Here is a 21142-nt window from a genome sequence, read left to right on the forward strand (position 1 = left end):
CCCTCTCTGTCCTTACCCTGCTTCACTGTTTTTCTAGAGCAGATTATCTAACGTATTATATTCTAGTTAATTGATTTCCCTCACTAGAATATAAACTCAGTGATGTCAGACTTGTGCCCTTACATACATAGAACCTAAAACAGCAAAGACTGTCGAATATTTGTTGATTACATTTAAGCAGTGATCTCAGTTACCTTTCAAAACTTTATGCATCTGGTACTATTGCTGGACACATACCATGATTTACAGAAAACCACTATATGACGTGCGACGGTTAAACAAGGACCTTGGGGAAAATGTCTGGACTCGATGACTGATACCCGAAATGGATGCATCTGAGCAAAATTGTCTGGTTTGTATGGAATAAGAGAAATCCAAACCACACACGAAGGGCAATTAAAATGTTGGCCACGTAGGGAGAAGCAAAAGGAACCGAGTCTCCTCCCTTAAGCACAAGCCCTTACGCTGCCCTCGCAACCACCCCAGGGGGGACGCCCGTCAGGACTGTATCCTAGACCGTCAGCAACCGCAAGCTTCTGATCGCCAGGCTTCACCGCCAGGAGCGACGGCGGGTCTGGCCCAGCACTCACCGGTTTGAACAGTTACATAATTAACACCCAGAACCTCGGGCTCCCTCCACCTCCAGGGCAGAGTTCACGTGCGGGGCCTCACGACCGGAAACTGCCCCCAACTGGACCGCCACCAACCGTTGGCTAATCTCCGGAAGTGTCCCGGCGCGGGAGGCGGGGTGAGCAGCACGGCGTGTCTTGCGTAAGGCGCATGCGCGCGAGGTGGGCACCCGAGGCGAGCCCGCGGAGAGGGGTGTGCCCAGGCGGCCTTGTGCGCCTCTGATTGGCCGGTAGGATGACGACAGCATTTACAGTCGGGCCTACGGCAAGCGAAGCGTACGTCAATTTTGCGCAAGCTACTAGGGAAAAAGGGGCGTGACTGGAGAGTCAAGGAGCCCGCCGATTGGCTGCCGGCGGGGAACCGTACCGGCGGGTCCCGAACTGGGCGGTGGCCGGCTCCAGTGAAAAGATAATGGCAGCTCGGGCCGGTCACAGGATCCTGAGAAAAGTGGCCTGGGGATGCCGCCCGAAGTCGGCTGCCGCGGCCGGAGCCCCGTGTCCGGCGCAGGTATCTCTGCGGAACGTCAGGTAATAAACTGCGGGGACGCCGCGACGGCGGTGTTTTCTCGCCGGGCCGGTGGCGTGGCCGTCCCGGGGGGCTTGGGCGACGCGGAGCCCGACCGGGGACGTTTTCGCGGGCCGGGAGTGAGGGGTCTGTCCACTGCCTTGGGCGTTCGCGGGACTCTGTCGGCGCGCCCCGTCTGTGTCCGTGCCCCGGCCCCGCTAGAGTCGGGAACCGGCGGCCGAGCGATTTTGGAAGCAGTCGATAAAGCCGCGGGGGGCCGGTGCCCTCGGGCCCTTCCGGTCTCCTCCCCAAGGCCTGTCACCTGTGTTCCCAGGGCCGCAGGCTGCTGGCGTGTGAAGCTTGTGGCCTGGCGACGAGCCCCCCTCTTCCTCGGTGCCAGATTGCCGGACGGTTTTCCTAGTTTCTGCTAGAGGTCTTTGCCCCTGCCTTTCGGTGCTTGCAAAACTACACGAGAAGGGCCTCCCTGGTGGCACAAGGGTTAGGACGCAACCTAGGAGGCTGTCCTCAGCCTCTGCAGCACGAGTTCGATCCCCTGCCGGCCAGGGAGCAACCCACATGGCGTAGCCGACTTCTCCTGACTCTCCCGCTGCTCCCCTCAGCAGTGTATTACAGTCAATCTGCCTGTTCTGTTCCCCGCTCTGTGTCTGGTGAGTCCTCTCACCCCCCTACACCTCTGGCCTGTACCCCAGCTCTTTGTATGCATAAATAAATAAATCGTTAAAAAAAAAAAAACTGAAAGAGTAGACTTAGGGAACTTGGATTTTTTTTTCCCCCACTCCACTGTAATTTAGACGTCCTCTAACTTTGAACTAGAGTCTGCCTTCGATTTTCCTGTTGGGGTTCCCTTTTGGTGGGTGGGGGTGGAGATGGAGGCAGACATAAAGGATTCCACATTCTATTTAATTTCCTTTTCGTAATGACAGTGTAATAAACTATGTTCGAAATTTTCAGCCAGTGTTTAAAATTAATTCAGTTGTAAACAGTACGGGATAGCGCGTCAAAGCGCCAATCTGGTTTGAGTTTAATTATGTTTTGATTCAGTGAAGAATTTAAAAAATACCAACAACTAACCAAATCCTGTTGACAGAGTGAATGAAATTGAAATAAAACCATCTCCTATCATTTATTCCGACTGTAGGAAATAATTTGAAAAAGCGGTTCCAAGCAGAACATACCCTATTATACTTTATTTTTTTTTTTAATAGAGGCATGCTTTATTTATTTGTTTGCTGGTTTGTTTGCTTGTTTTGTTTATACATGCACTGGGTACAGTCAGAAGTGCGGGAGGGAGGGTGAGAGAATTCACCAGAGCCAGAGTGGGGAGCAGAGCAGGCAGAAGGACCGAAGCACGCTGCTGAGAGGAGCAGCGGGCGGCAGGAGAGGTCTGCGCGCCATGTGGGACCCTCCTCCGTTGGCCGGGGAGCAGCCGGGGATTGAACCGGCGCCGCAGAGGCCGCGCGCAGTTTCGCAACCCAGCGCTCAACCGCTGCGCCACCGGGGAGGCCCTACCCTATTATACTTTAGATCTGTTTCTATTACTTTTATAAAATATTGGTTCACAAGTGAACAAAATTGTGCATTTGAGGAAACAAAACAAGTAGCTTTTCATCAAATTAAGGTTTAAGTTTAAGATAAATACCCTCTGTCACAGTGAAGTGACGGAGTTTATATAAGTTTACTGACAGTCTGAAGCATTAACATAGATTTCTGACTTTCATTATAACAGTATTTCAGATAGTACAGAATATTGGATGATTAGCAACAAGCTGTCCTTCTGGCCCAGTACTCACTTTATGTGTGTGTACATAGATATATGCATGTATATACATGTGTGTACATGTGTACATATATGTGTGTGCATGTATACATATATACACACGTGTGTGTATATGCAGTTGATAATGTATGAGAAAAGGTGTCCATTTAGGGCTTTGTAAACCTAGTATGCAAACTGATTAGGAGAACTCTTGGCTTCTTTAAACACAGGTATTCCTTTTAGGATTGTAATCAAATTGTAAAAGGGTTTCTTTTGGGGGAGACTTCAATACATACATCTGCTACAAAATTCCAAATGTACAATGAAAAACAACCAGACACCCAATTCACCTCTTTAGATGAGAGGATCTTATCTTTTTTTAAAGAAAGATTTAGGTCAGAGAATCTGATTTTTCTGATACTGATTTATCAGAAAATTATTGTGTGCAATATGTGTACATGATGGTTTCCAATAAGGTAACAAGGTATTGATACAAAAAGAGCCAAAGATAGATAAAACCTTTAACAATTAAATGCAGGAGTCTTAGCTCCTAGTGAGGCTGGGTTTCCCTAAGGACTAGACCATGCTAGGCGAAGTGGAGGGATAAAGGGAGGGGGGATGCGGTAGATGAGGTAGTGAGGAGACACTGACACTTGATCAGGGTGCAAATATCTCCTACTAAGGGTCTCAGCAGGCCTCTATTTATACATCAGAAATTCTTTATGTGATCATTACATCATGCAATCATGTGATTTCACTTTTACATTGTTTTAGAAAGTATTAATGATCATTAACAGTGCACAGTTCTTTTTCTAATTTTTCCAGTATATGATTAACTTGGTTGCTTGGTTACATTAACATGGCTACATATTTTCCTAGGTGATGTATGTTATTCAGAAAATAGAAACAGGTGCTATACCCAACGTGATTTATGCAGTCAAGCTAGGTAACTAAAACAAGGCTAAGTGGGCATTGTAAAATCGAGGGCAGCCTTCTATTTCCTATATAGAACCAAAGGGTCCTGGTACCATGGGAACAGCATGTGGTGTGTTTTTCTAGGACCATTTCGCCTTCCAGGGCGCCTCCGGGCCTTCTCTAGTGGGGACTTTTACCGGGCTCAATTCCATCAGTTCTATCAACTGTGGTTTGTTAGAAAACTCAATGTTACTCATGGTAACTGAATTACAAATTGCAGGACGTGGAGAATTATTGGAAACCGTTTCATTATCAATCATGTCGGAAGGTACATTTTTTCAAACTACTGAGGTGTGCATTACCGAAACTGGCGTTGATGCCAACACTCATTGTGTTATTTTATTTTTATTATTTTTTTAAACTATTATTTATTTATTTATACAAGCACTGGGTACAGTCAGAAGCGCGGGAGGGTGAGAGAATTCACCAGAGCCAGAGCGGGGAACAGAACAGGCAGAGTGACGAAGTACACTGCTGAGGGATCAGCGGGCGGCAGGAGAGGTCTGCGCGCCAGGTGGGACCCTCACCTGGCGGCCAGGGATGGAACTCCCGGTTCCGGCACTGCAGATGCTGCGTGCAGCTTCGCAGCCCAGCGCTCAACCGCTGCGCCACCCGGGAGGCCCCTCATTGTGTTATTTTAAAGCTTATAGAAAATTTCCATGGTTTCAATAACGGCCACAAACAAATGAAAGGAAGTAGCAGGAACCAGCTATGGAGCTTTCTAACTTCTCAGAAATTTCCCCCATGCCCAGACTGTTGTGCCCAATGTCGACCAGTGCAGCCCCCAAGGACACACAGACAGCCGCTGTAAGATCATAAAGGAGTTTATTACGGGCTCGAGTCCGGGCCCACAACACACACCCATGTAACGGTGGAGGTCCGGAGCCCTGAACAAAGGGAACAGGGATCTTATATAGGGTTACAAGCAGATCTCTAAAAATTAAATCATGTTGGCAAACATTCATTGGTTACACAGGTGCATTTCCTAACAACAGTGGGTGCACAGTTTCAGTTTTTGAGCTGATTGGTCACATCAAGATGCAGCCTATTTTATGGCTAGTTTGACCCTATTAGTGGCCTGAATTGCTCAGCTCTGCTGTGGCTAGCCAACTGAGATAAGACCAGAGTGGGGTGGTGGTCGAACTCTGGAATGCAGTCTTTTCCCGGGACAGCAAGACCTGAAATTCTAAAATGGCAGTTACACACAAAATGACAAAGCAATGGCTAAAAATATTTATGCTTGGTTCCACACGGACCTTGTCAGACAGCATGGGTAGCATGACCTGCGCCAATTAAAAACATATAAAGATTTGTTTTAGAGGGGAAGAGGATGACTAGGCATTGTGTATACCAAATCTTATTTTTTGTAATCAACATGCTAACCGAACCTTATTTTTTGGGGATCAATTTTTTTTTTTAAAGATTTATTTATTTATACAAGCACTGGGTACAGTCAGAAGCTCGGGAGGGTGAGAGAATTCACCAGAGCCAGAGCGGGGAACAGAGCAGGCAGAAGGACCCAAGTACACTGCTGAGGGGAACAGCGGTCGGCAGGAGAGGTCTGCGCGCCATGCGGGACCCTCCTCTGGTGGCCGGGGAGCAGCCGGGGATCGAACCAGCGCCGCAGAGGCCACGGGCAGCTTCGCAACCCAGCGCTCAACTGCTGCGCCACCGGGGAGGCCCAGAATCACTTTTTTTTTTTAAAGATTTATTTATTCGTACAAGAACTGGGTATGGGCCAGAGGTGTGGGGGGTGAGAGGATTCACCAGAGACAGAGTGGGGGGCAGAACAGACAGATGTACTGAAATACACTGCTGAGAGGAGCAGCGGGCGAGTCAGGAGAGGTCTGCTGCGCTGTGTGGGTTGCTCCCTGGCTGACTGGGGATTGAACTCGTGCTGCAATGGTTGTGGATAGCTTCATAGGTTGCGTCTTAACCCCTTGTGCCACTAGGGAGGCTCCTTTAGGATCCCTTTTAAAAGGGGATGTTAAATTAATTGCCTAATTATTTTATTTCCATTGTTCTGCTTCATTTAGCAGAGTATTTGTCTTTAACTTTTATTATTATATGCAAACTTTTAAAGCAAACTCAATAAATTTACATTTAAAAACCACCATAGGTTTCTTCTAATATTGCTTCTGCTTTTAAAATAAGATTTACTAGTAAATCATATTTTTCAAGGTTTTTCGGAACACATAACACCCTTATTTTCTCTAGAAAATGAGTCTGTTTAAAATCTCTTGACTAATAAAGAATATGGATATTTTTGAAATATGCTATTGCATCATTGTTTCAAGTATTATTCATGATATTTTAGAACATTAATTCACAAAGCCATCATACTTTACCATATTTTCCTCACTCATATATTATTTATAGAATCTTAACAGCCTGTATATTCATCCATACAGTTCATTTTTTATTCTTTTCTGTCATATTTTAACAAATAGTCATGTAGCATTTAGTGTAACCATTTTCATTGATTTTCCTCCCCCACCCCAGGATAAAACCAGTATTTTTTTCTATTTTATTTGTCTTTGGCTTGAATATTCCTAATTTCTTCCGCCATTCTGTGTTTAAATTGATTTTATTCTTTTCCTCCCCAGCCAAACCACAGGGTGTCAGTGTTCTTAAAGACACTTTATTATTTTTTTTAATCACTTCTCGCCCTTTTGGCTAAGATCGAGTATGAAGACACTTTATTTTTATTTGTAAATCATATTTTATATAAATATAATTTTATATATAAGATTTCACCATGGTAGCTCATACTTTTAAATAAATAATTTCAAGACTTGATTTCATGAAATAACACTTTCTTACCTGGAACACTTCAATAGCTTCTAGTGGACAATGAATTCCAAATTGTTCTGACTTGTGATCTCCAGCATGATCCCAACTTGTCTCTGGCATTTCTTGGTACGCTTCCTCTAATTTGCCATACTGCCAGGGTTTTTCCCTACTGCCTAGAATACCTAGTATTTATCTCTCCTGCCATTTATCTGTCTGTGTATATCCACACACACATACCTATATGTGAGTATATATGTGTACAAGTGGGGGTATGTCAGAACGCATTTATTATGTACATATATCTGTTTTTCCCTATTTTCTCTCTTTATTTGGCTGCCTCCTATCAGTTTTGTCTCAGTTAATTGAAATATAACCTCTGGGCCTCCCCGGTGGTGCAGCAGTTGAGCGCTGGGTTGCGAAGCTGCCCGCGGCCACTGCGGCGCCGGTTCCGATCCCCGGCTGCTCCCCGGCCACCAGAGGAGGGTCCCGCATGGTGCGCAGACCTCTCCTGCCGCCCGCTGCTCCCCTCAGCAGTGTGCTTTGGTCCTTCTGTCTGCTCTGCTCCCCGCTCTGGCTCTGGTGAATTCTCTCGCACTCCCGCACTTCTGACTGTGTCCAGTGCTTGTATAAATAAATAAACAAAATAAAATAAAAATAAATCTTAAAAAAAAAAAAGAAATATAACCTCAGAGGACTTTTTAACTCCTTTCAAAAGGAGTTCTTAATCACCTACCGTCATTTTTTGTACTTAAAAAAAATCCTCATAAGCTTCATGTTTATTTTATTGACAATTATATCCTTAATGCTTTAGCACAGAATAAGTATGTGAACTCAATGAGTATGTGAACTAATGAATAATGAATAAATTCTAATGTGAAACAGTTACACAATAATCCTGTTAGGGCAAGACTAAAATATTTTATGTGACCAAGAGTATATTAGGCATCTGTATTTATTTATTTATTTTTAAAGATTTATTTATTCATTCATACAAGAACCGGGTACAGGCCAGATGTACAGGTGGGTGAGAGGATTCACCAGAGACAGAGCGGGGAATTGAACAGGCAGATGGACTGAAATACACTGCTGAGGGCTGCAGCGGGCGAGACAGGAGAGGTCTGCCACGCTATGTGGCTATCTGCGGCTGACAGAGGGGATCGAACCAATACTGCAGAGGCTGTAGATAGCTTCACAGCACGCTGTGCTCAACCGCCTGCTCCACCAGGGAGGCCCCAGGCATCAGTATTTAGAAGTACCCTCAAACCATTACCATTCTGATTATCTGAACATGTTTTGTACACATATACATTGAGATGGAAATTGGAAGGTGAAAGAACAGAAAAGTTATGAGAGCTACCAGATCTCCAGAGGGTGAGACCTGGTTTCAAGTCTTACTAGAGATCAAGAATTAGGGAACTTCTATAGATTCAGTTGAGAAAATAACTTGGGTAGATAAGAAGAATTGAAAAATAGATGATGAACAGGCTAACAGGCTCATGGCAAGAATGTGTTGTAATGTGTGACTACAGACCTTTTCTGCCAGAAGCTTCTAACCCTTACTGTAAGCTGTTATTTTTCATTTTCTTTTTTTTTTTTAAAGATTTATTTATTTATGTATACAAGAGCTGGAGTACAGGCCAGAGGTGCAGGGGGTGAGAGGATTCACCAGAGTGGGGAACAGAACAGGCAGACTGAATGAAATATACTGCTGAGCGGGGAGCAGTGGGCGAGTCAGGAGAGGTCTGCTGCGCCATGTGGGTTGCTCACTGGCTGGCAGGGGATTGAACTTGTGCTGCAGAGACTGTGGATTGCTTCATAGTGTGGTGCTTAACCCCTTGTGCCACCAGGGATGCCCTATTTTTTGTTTTCTTTATGGTGCTTAAGAAGTTTTTTTTTGCTTTCCTGTGTCTATCTGTATGTGTGTTTTCAAGTGGGCAGGAAGAGCTGCCATGCTGTTTTTTTTGTTTTTTGGTTTTTGTTTGTAGTAATAATCTAAAGTTGCAAAGTGTTCTAAAGTTATTTTTTTTAATTTTTTTTTTATAGAGGCATGTTTTATTTATTTATTTTATTTGTTTGTTTGTTTTGTTTTTACATGCACTGGGTACAGTCAGAAGTGCGGGAGGGTGAGAGAATTCACCAGAGCCAGAGTGGGGAGCAGAGCAGGCAGAAGGACCCAAGTACACTGCTGAGGGGAGCAGCGGGCGGCAGGAGAGGTCTGCGCGCCATGTGGGACCCTCCTCTGGTGGCCGGGGAGCAGCCGGGGATCGAACCGGCGCCGCAGAGGCCATGGGCAGCTTCACAACCCAGCACTCAACTGCTGCGCCACCGGGGAGGCCCTAAAGTTATTTTTTTTTTTTAAGATTTATTTTTAGGGCCTCCCAGGTGGCGCAGCAGTTGAGCTCTGGGTTGCGAAGCTGCCCGCAGCCTCTGCAGCACCAGTTCGATCCCCGGCCTCCGGAGGAGGGTCCCACGTGGCGCTCTCCTGCCGCCCGCTGCTCCCCTCAGCAGTGTACTTCAGTCCTTCTGCCTGCTCTGGCTCTGGTGAATTCTCTCACCCTCCCGCGCTTCTGACTGTACCCAGTGCTTGTATAAATAAATAAATAAATCTTTAAAAAAACATGAATGCACTTTAAAAAAAAAAAGATTTATTTTTATTTATGCATACAAGAATGGGGGTGTAGGCCAGAGGTGAGAGGATTCACCAGCGACAGAGAGGAGAGTAAAACAGGTGGATCTACTGAAATACGCTGCTGAGGGGAGCTGTGGGCGAGTTAGGAAAGGCCTGCTGTGCGGTGTGGGCCAACTCTCAGGCTTGGTATCAACTCATGCTGCAGTGGCTGCTGATCGCTTGATAGTGCTCAGATTTTAACCCTGTGCCACCAGGAAGGCCCAAAAGTGTGATAGTTATTTTGTAATCTCTACAATTTGTGTTTCCTCTTAGTTTTCAATATTTAAATCAGGTAATCTTTGTCTTTTTAGATATTTAGCTTCCTGTGGTATACTAATGAGCAGAACTCTCCCACTACATGCCTCAGTTTTGCCTAAGGAATTATATGCAAGAACTTTCTTCAAAATTGCTGCACCGTTAATAAACAAAAGGAAAGAATATTCAGAGAGGAGAATTATTGGGTTTGTATATAATATAATAATAGTTCTGCTAAAAAAACACATTCACAATTTTCTATTGAGTTTTGTGCCTCTTTTTTTTTCCCCTAGGTTTTCTTCTTGAGTCTATACTTGTTTTTCCAAGTTGACCTTGTTGTTTTATAAATATTTGTTGAATGGCTATAATTATTGATGACTTCATGAGATAGAATTTTATACCTTAACAAATAAAGGAAATAATTTAACTGCTGAGATCTGCACATTTGTGCATAGTAATACAGTGGCAACTTACAGCTCCCTTCTCACAGACACATATAGCTATACAGACATGCTAAGTGGCTTATTCCATCTAGAGCTGAGAATGGCAAACTTATTTTGTGAAGGACTAGATATTAAATATGTTGAGGTTTTCTGTTGCAGCTGCTCAGTTCTGTCATTGTGGTCCAAAGTAGCCATAAACAATATGCAGTAAATGTGCTGGTGGGAGTGCAAACTGGTCCAACCACTATGGAGAGCTGTGTGGAGATTTCTTGAACTACTAAACATAGAGCTTCCATATGATCCAGCAATTCCACTCCTAGGTATTTACCCAAATGACACAGAAACAGTAATTCCTAAGGGCACCTGCACCCCTGTGTTTATAGCAGTACTATTTACAATATCTAAGCTATGGAAACAGCCCAAATGCCCAAAAATAGATGACTGGATCAAGAAGATGTGGTACATATATACCATGGAATATTACTCAGCAATCAAAAAAGATAAACACATGCAGTTTGCAGCAACATGGATGGAGCTAGAAGGGATCATGCTCAGCGAAATAAGCCAGAAAGAAAAAGAAAAATACCGGATGGACTCACTCATAGCAGGAATTTAGAAAACCTAAATAAGAGACCAGGAAAAAGACTAATCGATACAAAGTAAAAATCAAAATCAACAAGCAACTATAAACCAGAGACACATTGGGGGCTGAGCGGCAGGGAAAGGAAGGACTAGAATCAAAAAGGGGGGAGGTGCAATTGTATGGGGAATATAACCAAAATGAAAATGCATACATTGTGCAAAAATGAAAAATGATGTAAGAATTATATAAAATAAAATATTTAAATAAAGAAAAAAAATAATATGCAGTAAATGGATGTGACTGTTTTCTAGTGAAACTTTATTTACAAAAACAAGCAGGGATTAAGTTTGGCCCCCGAGTTGGGATATATATTCCAGCGGATAGACTGTGATTCTGCTAAGTTAGAAACAGAGCAACATTATTCTTTTTTTTTTTTTTAAGATTTATTTATTTATTTGTTTGTTTATTTATTTATTTATACCAGCACTGGGTACAGTCAGAAGCGCAGGAGGGTGAAAGAATTCACTGAGCCAGAGCGGGGAGCAGAGCAGGCAGAAGGACCGAAGTACACTGCTGAGGGGAGCAGCGGGCAGCAGGAGAGGTCTGCACGCCATGTGGGACCCTCCTCTGGTGGCCGGGAGCAGCCGGGGATCAAACCCACGCCGCAGAGGCTGCGGGCAGCTTCGCAACCCAGCGCTCAATCGCTGCGCCACCGGGGAGGCCCAGAGCAATATTATTCTTAAGGAGACTTCTATAAGATGGTCTTAATTCCCAGCAGGCCTTTAAGTATTACACAAGTTCTTGTAAAAATACATTTCATTAATTTTATTCAGTTGCATTTTCCCATATATTTCTGTGGTAGACTTTTGACAGACTCATGGCTAGTATCACTGCTAGTTATTGCATTACTGGCTAGTTATTGTATTAGGTAAGGTAGTGGTAGAAATGATAATAGATAGAAACCCAAAAGTATATATTTTTTCTCATGTGAAGTTTGAGTGGGTGTTCATAGTCCTTGGACAGCAGTGCTTCAAGTGAGTGATTCAAAAATCTCAGCTCCATCCAGCTTGTGGTTTATATAATTCCTTAGTCTTCAAAGACTTAAGATGTACCAGCTTATTAACCACCTGTTGTTCTGGAAGTGGCACACAGTGCTTTGTCCCAGATATTACTGGTAAGAATTAGTCATGTGAGCAGGTCTGAGTGCAATTGTGGAATGAGCTAGGAGCTGTAGCCCCCTGATCAGTAGCTACTTGACAACAACACCCCCTTCCCTAGAGTAAGCAGAAATCTTTGGATATGTGGAACATCTTTGCCATAGTAAGGGTCTGTTAAAAAGAAAAGTGGCAATTGAAAGATAAGAAATTAAATAGAATGTCTTTTTTACATTTGAATCACTAATATTTTCCTTCTGCTATATACCTTCCATTTGACAGGCACTACTGGTGCTTTATAATTGCTTCATTTAGTTTTCACAAAAGTCAGGTGAAGTAGGTATTATTATTCCCATTTTAGAGGTAAGAAAACTGAAGCACACAGAGTTTCTTATACATTAAATGTCTTGATTCTAAAGCTAATTTTTCTCACCACATGTATTCTTATTTGCGCCCTTATTCTTTTCTTATTCTGAAAGTTTTTATTACAAATGGGTTTTAGCCAATGATCTTAATCTTTTCCCCCTTATGTCACCTAATATAACTATTGCTTATTTAGTGCTTATTTAGCTTCATGCACTATGGTGAAACTTTTGTTTAACCCTCAAGGGAAGCCCATAGCAATATTTTTCAATTATGGATGATGAAAATGAAATTAAGAGGTTAAGCAGCCTACCTAGGGTCACAGGACTCACAGTCTGTTTCAGTCCACACTTGTACACATTCTTTCTGACTAGAGTCTGTTCCCTTGACCATGATGCTCTACTGCTTTCTTAGTCTTTGTAGACTATTTTATGACACTTGGTTTCCAGGCTATAAAGTTTCATAATTTTTCATGGGACTTATATTGACATTTATTTCAGAGTATCTGGAAAACCAGTGTAGGGGAGGTTTTTCTTTGCCGTGGGCCTAATTTCATGATTAGAAAGATTAATTCAAACATATATATATATAAAAAGATTCATTCTGTCATAGTCCAGAAATACCTTTTTGCAGTTTAGATTGTAATTGCTTAAATAACTATATCAGTTTAGACATGTTATGTTTTAACAATGTTCTTATAACTAAGAATAATATGTGTCTGCTCTTGTTAGTCAGATTTACTTTTACATGTATATATACAGTATTGTTTGTTTGCTTATTTAAGTTCTGAAGTTATTTTTGTCGGATTTATTTCTAGGTAGTTTGCATATCTGTGGTTCTGTTTTCTAACTGATTTATTTAATTGTATTGTCCCTTGATTTTTCTACAGTACAGGAAATAAATTTTTATATATTTTATAATAAGTTGTCTTACTAAATCCTGAGTTGATTCTCTTATGATAATCTTATCACATGTCAATTAATAATTTTTCCTATTTCTCTTCCACACATTTGCCTCATATTCATGCTCTGATTTAATTACTGTGATACTTTAAGAACTGTGTTACATAACAATGATAGTAGCCAATATCTTTGTATTATTTTTAACTCTAATCAAAATACGGTATTTAACCATCCATGGAGGGGATCATGTACTTTTTCTAACTAATATGGTTATAATTCTTAGTATAATTCTTAGTATTAAGCCACCCATCCTTAAGTTAATTGTGTTTGATTTGATCATTGTATTTAAAAAATGTATTTTGGGATTATATTTGCAGATATTTTATTTAAAAATTTTGTCTTAGAACTCACAGAGGTGATATTGGCATATCGATTTTTTTTTTTTATGTTCATAGTCAGATTTGGGTTGTTAAGACGTTGTGTAGGGGCCTCCCCGGTGGCGCAGCGGTTGAGCTCTGCGGTGCCGGTTCGATCCCCGGCTGCTCCCCGGCCACCGGAGGAGGGTCCCACATGGCGCGCAGACCTCTCCTGCCGCCTGCTGCTCCCCTCAGCAGTGTACTTGGGTCCTTCTGCCTGCTCTGCTCCCCGCTCTGGCTCTGGTGAATTCTCTCACCCTCCCACGCTTCTGACTGTACCCAGTGCATGTATAAACCAACCAACCAACCAACCAAATAAATAAATAAATAAAACATGCCTCTATTTAAAAAAAAAAAAAAAAGACGTTGTGTAGGCTCATAAAAAGAGTAAGAATGGTTTCCTTTCTTTATGTCCTAGTGTAGGGTTTTTTTAAATTACAAAAGTAATAGAGTAAACATAACTACAAAAGTATATATACACTGACTGTCTTTACCACTATTTCCCCTGTGTTAATAGCTTTTAATTGTTTAATCAGTATCCTATTACTTTAATAATTATTTTTAGGAAAAAATAAATATCAAACATTTAAAATTGAGGCAGTAGATTTAATTTTTTTAAACAGATAATAGAATTATATATATATATATATATCCTGTCTGGTTTGTAATATGCTTTTTTTTATATAGCATCATACTATCAACCTCTTTAAAGTATGTATTTGATCTTAATTCTTTTAAATAACTGATACAGAGTTCTGCACTATGGATGTCCCATAATTTATTAATCATTTGTTATTATTTATTAAGTATTACTGTTGGCTAAAAAACTTTCAGGTTGCTTTTAGTGTTTTCTCTCAGAGTCTCAAGCTTTAGATGCTGGTCAGTAGCTAAAATTTTAAAAAATATTGGGGTCAAAACGGGGTTGCAATTGTATGGGGAATATAAAAATAAAAATTAAATTAAAAAAAATACATCTGCAAGCCAATTCACCTTGTGACTTCTGCTGTATGTGTATATTTAGCTCCCTTTTATTAGTTTGAAGTAATTTGTTCTAAGTGTTTTTCACCATATGTGCAAATGATTTATTGCCTCATATAAATAAGTGTTATTGATATACAGTTTAAACTATGCATATGCCATATAACTAGGTTCAGTTAAAATCTGTTTTATTTTTTTTTTAAGATATTCTATGCAGGAAATGTACGATGTAGTATCAGGAATGGAGGATTATAAGCATTTTGTTCCTTGGTGTAAAAAATCAGATGTACTATCAAAGAGATCTGGATACTGCAAAACACGATTAGAAATTGGGTTTCCACCCATGTTGGAGTGCTATACATCAGTAGTAACCTTGGTGAAACCACATCTGGTAAAGGTAATAATTTTGTTTTTTACTGTTTTTGAATATTCTCCAAATACTGGTTATATCAAATAGTGTGATAGCTGAAAAAGATGTTCCTAAATTAATAGGAAAAGGAAAGTAGGAAACAAACCACTTAATCTTTGCACTACCTGTTTTGTTTGTTTATTTGTTTGTTTCATTATAAAATGCTTACCATTGAGGGGAAAATTGAATTTGTTTAATAAATATGTACTTTTAAGTCAAGGAGGGGAAAATAATTAGAGGATGAAGAAAGGTAGAAAACATAATTGTGAAGAACATAAGCATTGTTGAAGCTGTCTTGCATGTGCTGGGTAGTAAAATGTCAGGTAGTATTACATGCGTTATATTAATCATCTTACCCTTGTTATAGGAGAATAGACATAAAGAAAAGATGCCCACGGCCTCCCTGGGAGCCTGGAGTTTAAGTGTCAGTGCTATCACCTTGACTTTCCACCACTACTACCTGAGTTCCATCCCTGGCCAGGGAGCTAACCCACATATGGCGCAGTAGACCTCTCCTGTCTGGCTCACTGCTCCCCTCAGCAGTGTATTTCACTCAATCTGCCTGTTCTGCTCCCCACTCTGTCTCTGGTGAATCCTCTCACCGCCCCCCCACCTCTGGCCTATACCTCAGGTTTTCTATGCAGTAAATAAATCTTTACAAAAAAAGAAAGAAAAGATGCCTAGACTTAAACACACAAAGAGGCAGAATCCGCAGAGTAATACTCACTTCTTTTGAATTCATAGACTTCAACTCAGCACAAAAGCTGAGTTGCATTTTGTGCCCATCAAGAAATTTGGTATCATTTCTTGATAATTGGCCAGAGCTAGATGCCCTCATTAGTTCTTTGATACACATTAAAGGGGGTGCAACTCTCATACCAGAAAGATTAGACTCTCTAGTGAGGCTGATCCTTCAGAGTTTGCCTGGTTTCACTCTCAAAATTTGAACTCCATTTGAAAGACTGTGCCTCACTCTGGGACTTTTCCATTACTACATAGGTTTTCACCTATTTGCCTCATAGTTTGGGGGATTTTACCCATCATACTCTACTGCCTCTCTTATAATAGCTAACATTTCACTGAACCCTTTGTAGTGCTTCACTTAAATTACTCATTAACTCTTCACAATAGCCCTTTGAGATTCAAATGTCATTATTCTGTATGTTACAGTTGAGCAAACTTGGGCTTAGAAGAGTTAAATAACCTGCCCTGGGTCACAGAGCCAAGAATCCAGCTCATTTTCTCTGACACCAGTGATTATTTCTATAATCTTAAAAATATTTTTCTCTTACAATTTAAATCTTGACATACTGTGCTGCATCTAACTAGAAGAACTATAAAAATAACTCATTTTCTTCCCTTCCATCTTCTTAACACATACAGGTTAAAGTCAGTCTTTTATTGTTGTACATGGAATCATCTACCTACCTCATATCCCACCCCACTACTCACACACAAACATAGTCTCTCTCTCTAAATCCCACACTTAATATTTTTTTTTTTAGGCATGTATTTTATTTATTTATTTGTTTGTTTGTTTGTTTGTTTATACATGCACTGGGTACAGTCAGAAGCTCGGGAAGGTGAGAGAATTCACCAGAGCCAGAGCAGGGAGCAGAACAGGCAGAAGGACCTAAGTACACTGCTGAGGGGAGCAGCGGGCGGCAGGAGTGGTCTGCTCGCCATGTGGGACCCTCCTGCGGTAGCCGGGGAGCAGCCTGGGATCGAACCAGCGCCGCAGAGGCCACAGGCAGCTTCGCAACCCAGCGCTCAATCTCTGCGCCACCGGGGAGGCCCCCACACTTAATATTCAGGCAATACAATACATCATAAAGTTCCATGAATACACCATACTGTGATTATTCCACAGCCTTATCTGTGCCTTTGCAAATTGTTCACTCCTTTACCTGTAATAAACTTAACTCCTTGGTTATTAATCCTTCAAATTTCAGCTTTCTGGTATTGATGTGTTGATTACTTCCTTTCTTTGATACAGATAATCAGTCTTACCTCAGTGATTTCTCTGGCTGTGTATATGCTTTCTTTCTCTTATCACTCTGTAGTATATTTTTTCACCTGGATTTCTCCTTGATAAGCTTGATCTTCATGAGGGAATAGAGGAGCCTTCCTATCTTTTTCATCTCTGTATCCTTAGCACCAAAGTTATAATGATGGGAATCATGAGGGTCCTTGCTTAAAAAGGTCTTACTGCTGTATTCTGGGGTTACTGCTGATCCAGAGAGTTTCATTTTAATCTCTGAATTCAAAACTGCCTTGGAGGGAGTAAACTTTTTAGAAAAAAGAACTTCACATTGATGTGTGAGGTCATCATTGCTATCTATCTCATTTTTATGAGACTTAGAGAAGTTAAGAACTTTATACAAATTTCATGTGTGTGTGATTCAGAAGCTTTTTTCCATTATAATATGTATAAATTAATATCTATTATAATATGCATACATTAATATACTAATTTATTATTTAAAGTTATATTTGAGAGTAGCATACAACTATATATTCAGCTTTTGGGTTCTGGGTTCAAGTTCTGGGTTTGAATTCCTAATACACTTATGTGACATACAGTAAAAGTCATTATAACCAAGGAGCTGCAAAATTGTTTGACATTTTCTGTGAATTATTAGCTGTCGCAAATGTGCCTGCCACTTAATGTATCAGTAATTTTAGTCTACATTAATCTATAACAGCTAGAAGCACTTGAAACATTCACTGGTTTCCATTTAGAAAATTAAAAATTTTCTTTTTATAAATATATGATTAGAGCATTTCTTTGTAAATTCATTTGAGTATGGATGAACTTGATCTTCTTTGTAATGTTTCGATCTTTTTTTTTTAAAGATATATTTATTTATGCATACAAGAACTGGGGTACAGGCCAGAGGTGTAGGGATGGTGAGAGGATTCACCAGAGACAGGGTGGGGAACAGAACAGGCAGATTGACCGAAGTACACTGCTGATGGGAGCAGCGAGCGAGTCAGGAGAGGTCTGCTGCGCCATGTGGGTGCTCTCTGGCAGCCGGGGGATCAAACTCGAACTCTTGCGCAGTGGCTGTGAACAGCTTCATAGGTTATATCTTAACCCCTTGCACCACCAGGGAGAGGGCTTAGATTTTGAGACAGAAATTTTTTAAGTGTTCTGCTGTTGAGGGAAGATGGTATATATTCCTGAGATCAGTGGTGTACTGATCTGGATAATAATATCCAGATAGCATCTTAGGATAGTTAATAAAGAAGCTAAATTTCATTCAATGTCACAATCAGTCTTGACAATAGACCAGTAGCTGTGCTTCTTTCTGGTTACCATTTTTTATACTGTAGAAACAAAGAGACAACACTTAAGATTTATTTTTTATTTATGCATACAAGAACTGCAGTGTAGGCCAGAGGTGTGGAGAGGGGAGAGGATTCACAAGTGTCAGAGTGGGGAGCAGAACAGGCTGATCTACTGAAATGTACTGCTAAAGGGAGCAGTGGGCAAGACAGGAGAGGTCTGCTGTGCCATATGTGGGTTATCTCCCTGGCGGGGGATCGAACTCATGCTGCAGTGGCTGGTGATAGTTTGATAGTGCTGAGACTTTACCCCCTGCACCCCCAGGCAACTCTTGAGTAGATCTCAGTAAGTAGTTTTTAATGATACAGAATGGGAAAACACAAGATGCACAGCACAAGACATTGCTAAGTATTATGTGTCAGTGTGTATATACACACATAAGATAAAACATGAGCCCTGACAAGGTTAAAGGTCTCAAAGCAATGGGACTTTCAGGAAAGTGGCTTTAGAGACCGCTAGAAGTATAGAGCAACATTTGAAGGAAAGACTGAATGATGAAAAAAAAATGTTGTATAGAAAAGAATTATGCATTTTTGCTAGAGATCTGTTCCATGTTCCTTATAAATGTTTTGTCATCTCATAATGATGGTATAAAATAGGCATTATTCTCATTTTAAGAGATTAATAAAGTATGGTTCAGGGAATTTATTTGTTTTTTTTTTTAAGATTGATTTATTTATGCATACAAGAGCTGGGGTGTAGGCAGAGGTGCAGGAGGTGAGAGGATTCTCAAGAGACAGAGTGGGAAGCAGAACAGGCAGATCCACTGAAATACACTGCTGAGGGGAGCAGCAGGCAAGACAGGAAAGGTCTGCTGCGCCATGTGGGTCAGCTCTCTGACCAGGGATCAAACTCATGCTGCAATGGCTGCGGATAGTTTCATAGTGCTGATGCTTAATCCCTTATACCACCTGGGAGGCCCCGGACTTATTTGTTCAGGATGACTTTTAAGTAGCAAGGCAGGAAATAAACTTCCAGTAAATCATTGTCTCTTTCTGCTGGAGAAGAGAACTTTAGGAAGCACAGTGGATGATAGTAGTGGAAGAGAGATAGTAGTGAAACAACAGACAATCTTGGGGATCCCAGGAGAAAATGACTTAATTGGCAGAAGGTCACTTGCTAGTACCAACTTAAAAGTGAACTGTTTTTATCACTTGTGATCTGACTTATAAAAATGTTTACTTCACAAAGAACTGAGCCTCCACTACAGATTCTGGACAATAATAAATGATGTTTTATTGTGGCTTTATTTTTTTCATTTTTTTGTAGGCATCCTGTACTGATGGGAGGCTTTTCAATCACTTAGAGACTGTTTGGCGTTTTAGCCCAGGTCTTCCTGGCTACCCAAGAACTTGTACCTTGGATTTTTCAGTAAGTGTCTTATACAGCCCTTAATTTATTCCAAATGTTGGCGAAATTGTAAAGAAGTATTTATCTATTTATTAGAGTTCACATGCCCTAATTACTTCTCCTATGTGCATAGAGATTACGGAAAGATACCTTCAAAAAAACTCAAGTTTTGAATACCTTATTCACTGACCTTATAAAAATGAATGCTAAGGAGGTTTTCACATTTTCTATTTTATTTCTCAAAACCTTGAATGTTCTTCTAATTTTTACCAGTCTACAGATTATAAGACATGCTATGATTTTACTACCAGCTTAATAATAGTTTGTTAACACTAAATGAAATCGATACATTGATTTACATCTACAATGCAGCAATAAAGTACAAAGGGGAAAATGTGTTTTTAGAATCTAGGGACTTCGATAATGTTCTTGTTCATATCCTTAGATATAGAAAACGTAAAACCACCCGTGGTTTTTCTTTGCCAACAGATAGATACTGTTTGAGTTCTTTGTATTTGTACTCAGGTATTATGTCTTAAGAAATGGTAATAATTAGGGCCTCCCCGGTGGCGCAGCGGTTGAGCGCTGGGTTGCAAAGCTGCCCGCGGCCTCTGCGACGCAGGTTCGATCCCTGGCTGCTCCTCGGCCACCAGAGGAGGGTCCCACATGGCGCGCAGACCTCTTCTGCCGCCCGCTGCTCCCCTCAGCAGTGTACTTCGGTCCTTCTGCCTGCTCTGCTCCCCGCTCTGGCTCTGGTGAATTCTCTCACCCTCCCTCCCGCACTTCTGACTGTACCCAGTGCATGTATAAACAACAAATAAATAAACAAATAAATAAATAAATAAAATACATGCCTAAAAAAAAAAATATTAAGTGTGGGATTTAGAGAGAGAGACTATGTTTGTGTGTGAGTAGTGGGGTGGGATATGAGGTAGGTAGATGATTCCATGTACAACAATAAAAGACTGACTTTAACCTGTATGTGTTAAGAAGATGGAAGGGAAGAAAATGAGTTATTTTTATAGTTCTTCTAGTTAGATTAGTAAAATAAAGATCTTCCTAAAATAATTATTAACATTTTTCTACAGATTTCTTTTGAATTTCGCTCACTTCTACACTCTCAGCTTGCCACATTGTTTTTTGATGAAGTTGTAAAGCAGATGGTAGCTGCCTTTGAAAGAAGAGCTTGTAAACTCTATGGTCCAGAAACAAATATACCTCGGGAATTAATGCTTCATGAAGTTCATCATACATAAAGAAGGAACTGGTCACCTACTTGTAACTTTAGTTTGCTCACTTTTATGAAGTGCTTTTCATCATTTACTTTCGTAAGTCAGAAAGTACTTGTTAAAACCAGCTTTGATTATAAACCTTCACCTTTGAAAATTTGCACTTGAAATACAGAACCATGTGTACACAGAATTCAATCAAGTACAATTCAGAGTAATATATATGTTGGCATATTTGCAATAATGGAACGTCATCACTATTTCTAGTATACTGACATCATTCTTCTGAGCAGAAATTGAAACTATAAATTTGAACCTCTCAAGATACTTAAACAGTATTACGTTAACCATATCGCGTTTAAGT

General features: G+C 40.9%; 1 protein-coding gene across 2 annotated transcripts; it reads left to right on the forward strand.

The window, feature by feature from the left end:
• Positions 1-1035: 1035 nt before the first annotated feature.
• On the forward strand, positions 1036-20805 carry COQ10B (coenzyme Q10B; the record flags this gene model as incomplete). Of its 2 annotated transcripts, XM_084245985.1 has the most annotated exons (5): positions 1036-1157; positions 9659-9808; positions 14646-14838; positions 19469-19570; positions 20638-20805. In XM_084245985.1, the coding sequence occupies 5 exons, from the start codon at positions 1042-1044 to the stop codon at positions 20803-20805; spliced, it is 729 nt and encodes a 242-aa protein (XP_084102111.1). The 2 variants fall into 2 exon arrangements, with proteins under 2 accessions (XP_084102111.1, XP_084102110.1); XM_084245984.1 differs by lacking the exon at positions 9659-9808 and having other exon boundaries at positions 1042-1157.
• Between the last annotated feature and the right edge of the window lie 337 nt (positions 20806-21142).

This window comes from Talpa europaea, assembly GCF_964194135.1.
Source record: "Talpa europaea genome assembly, chromosome: 1".
NCBI lineage: Eukaryota > Metazoa > Chordata > Mammalia > Eulipotyphla > Talpidae > Talpa > Talpa europaea.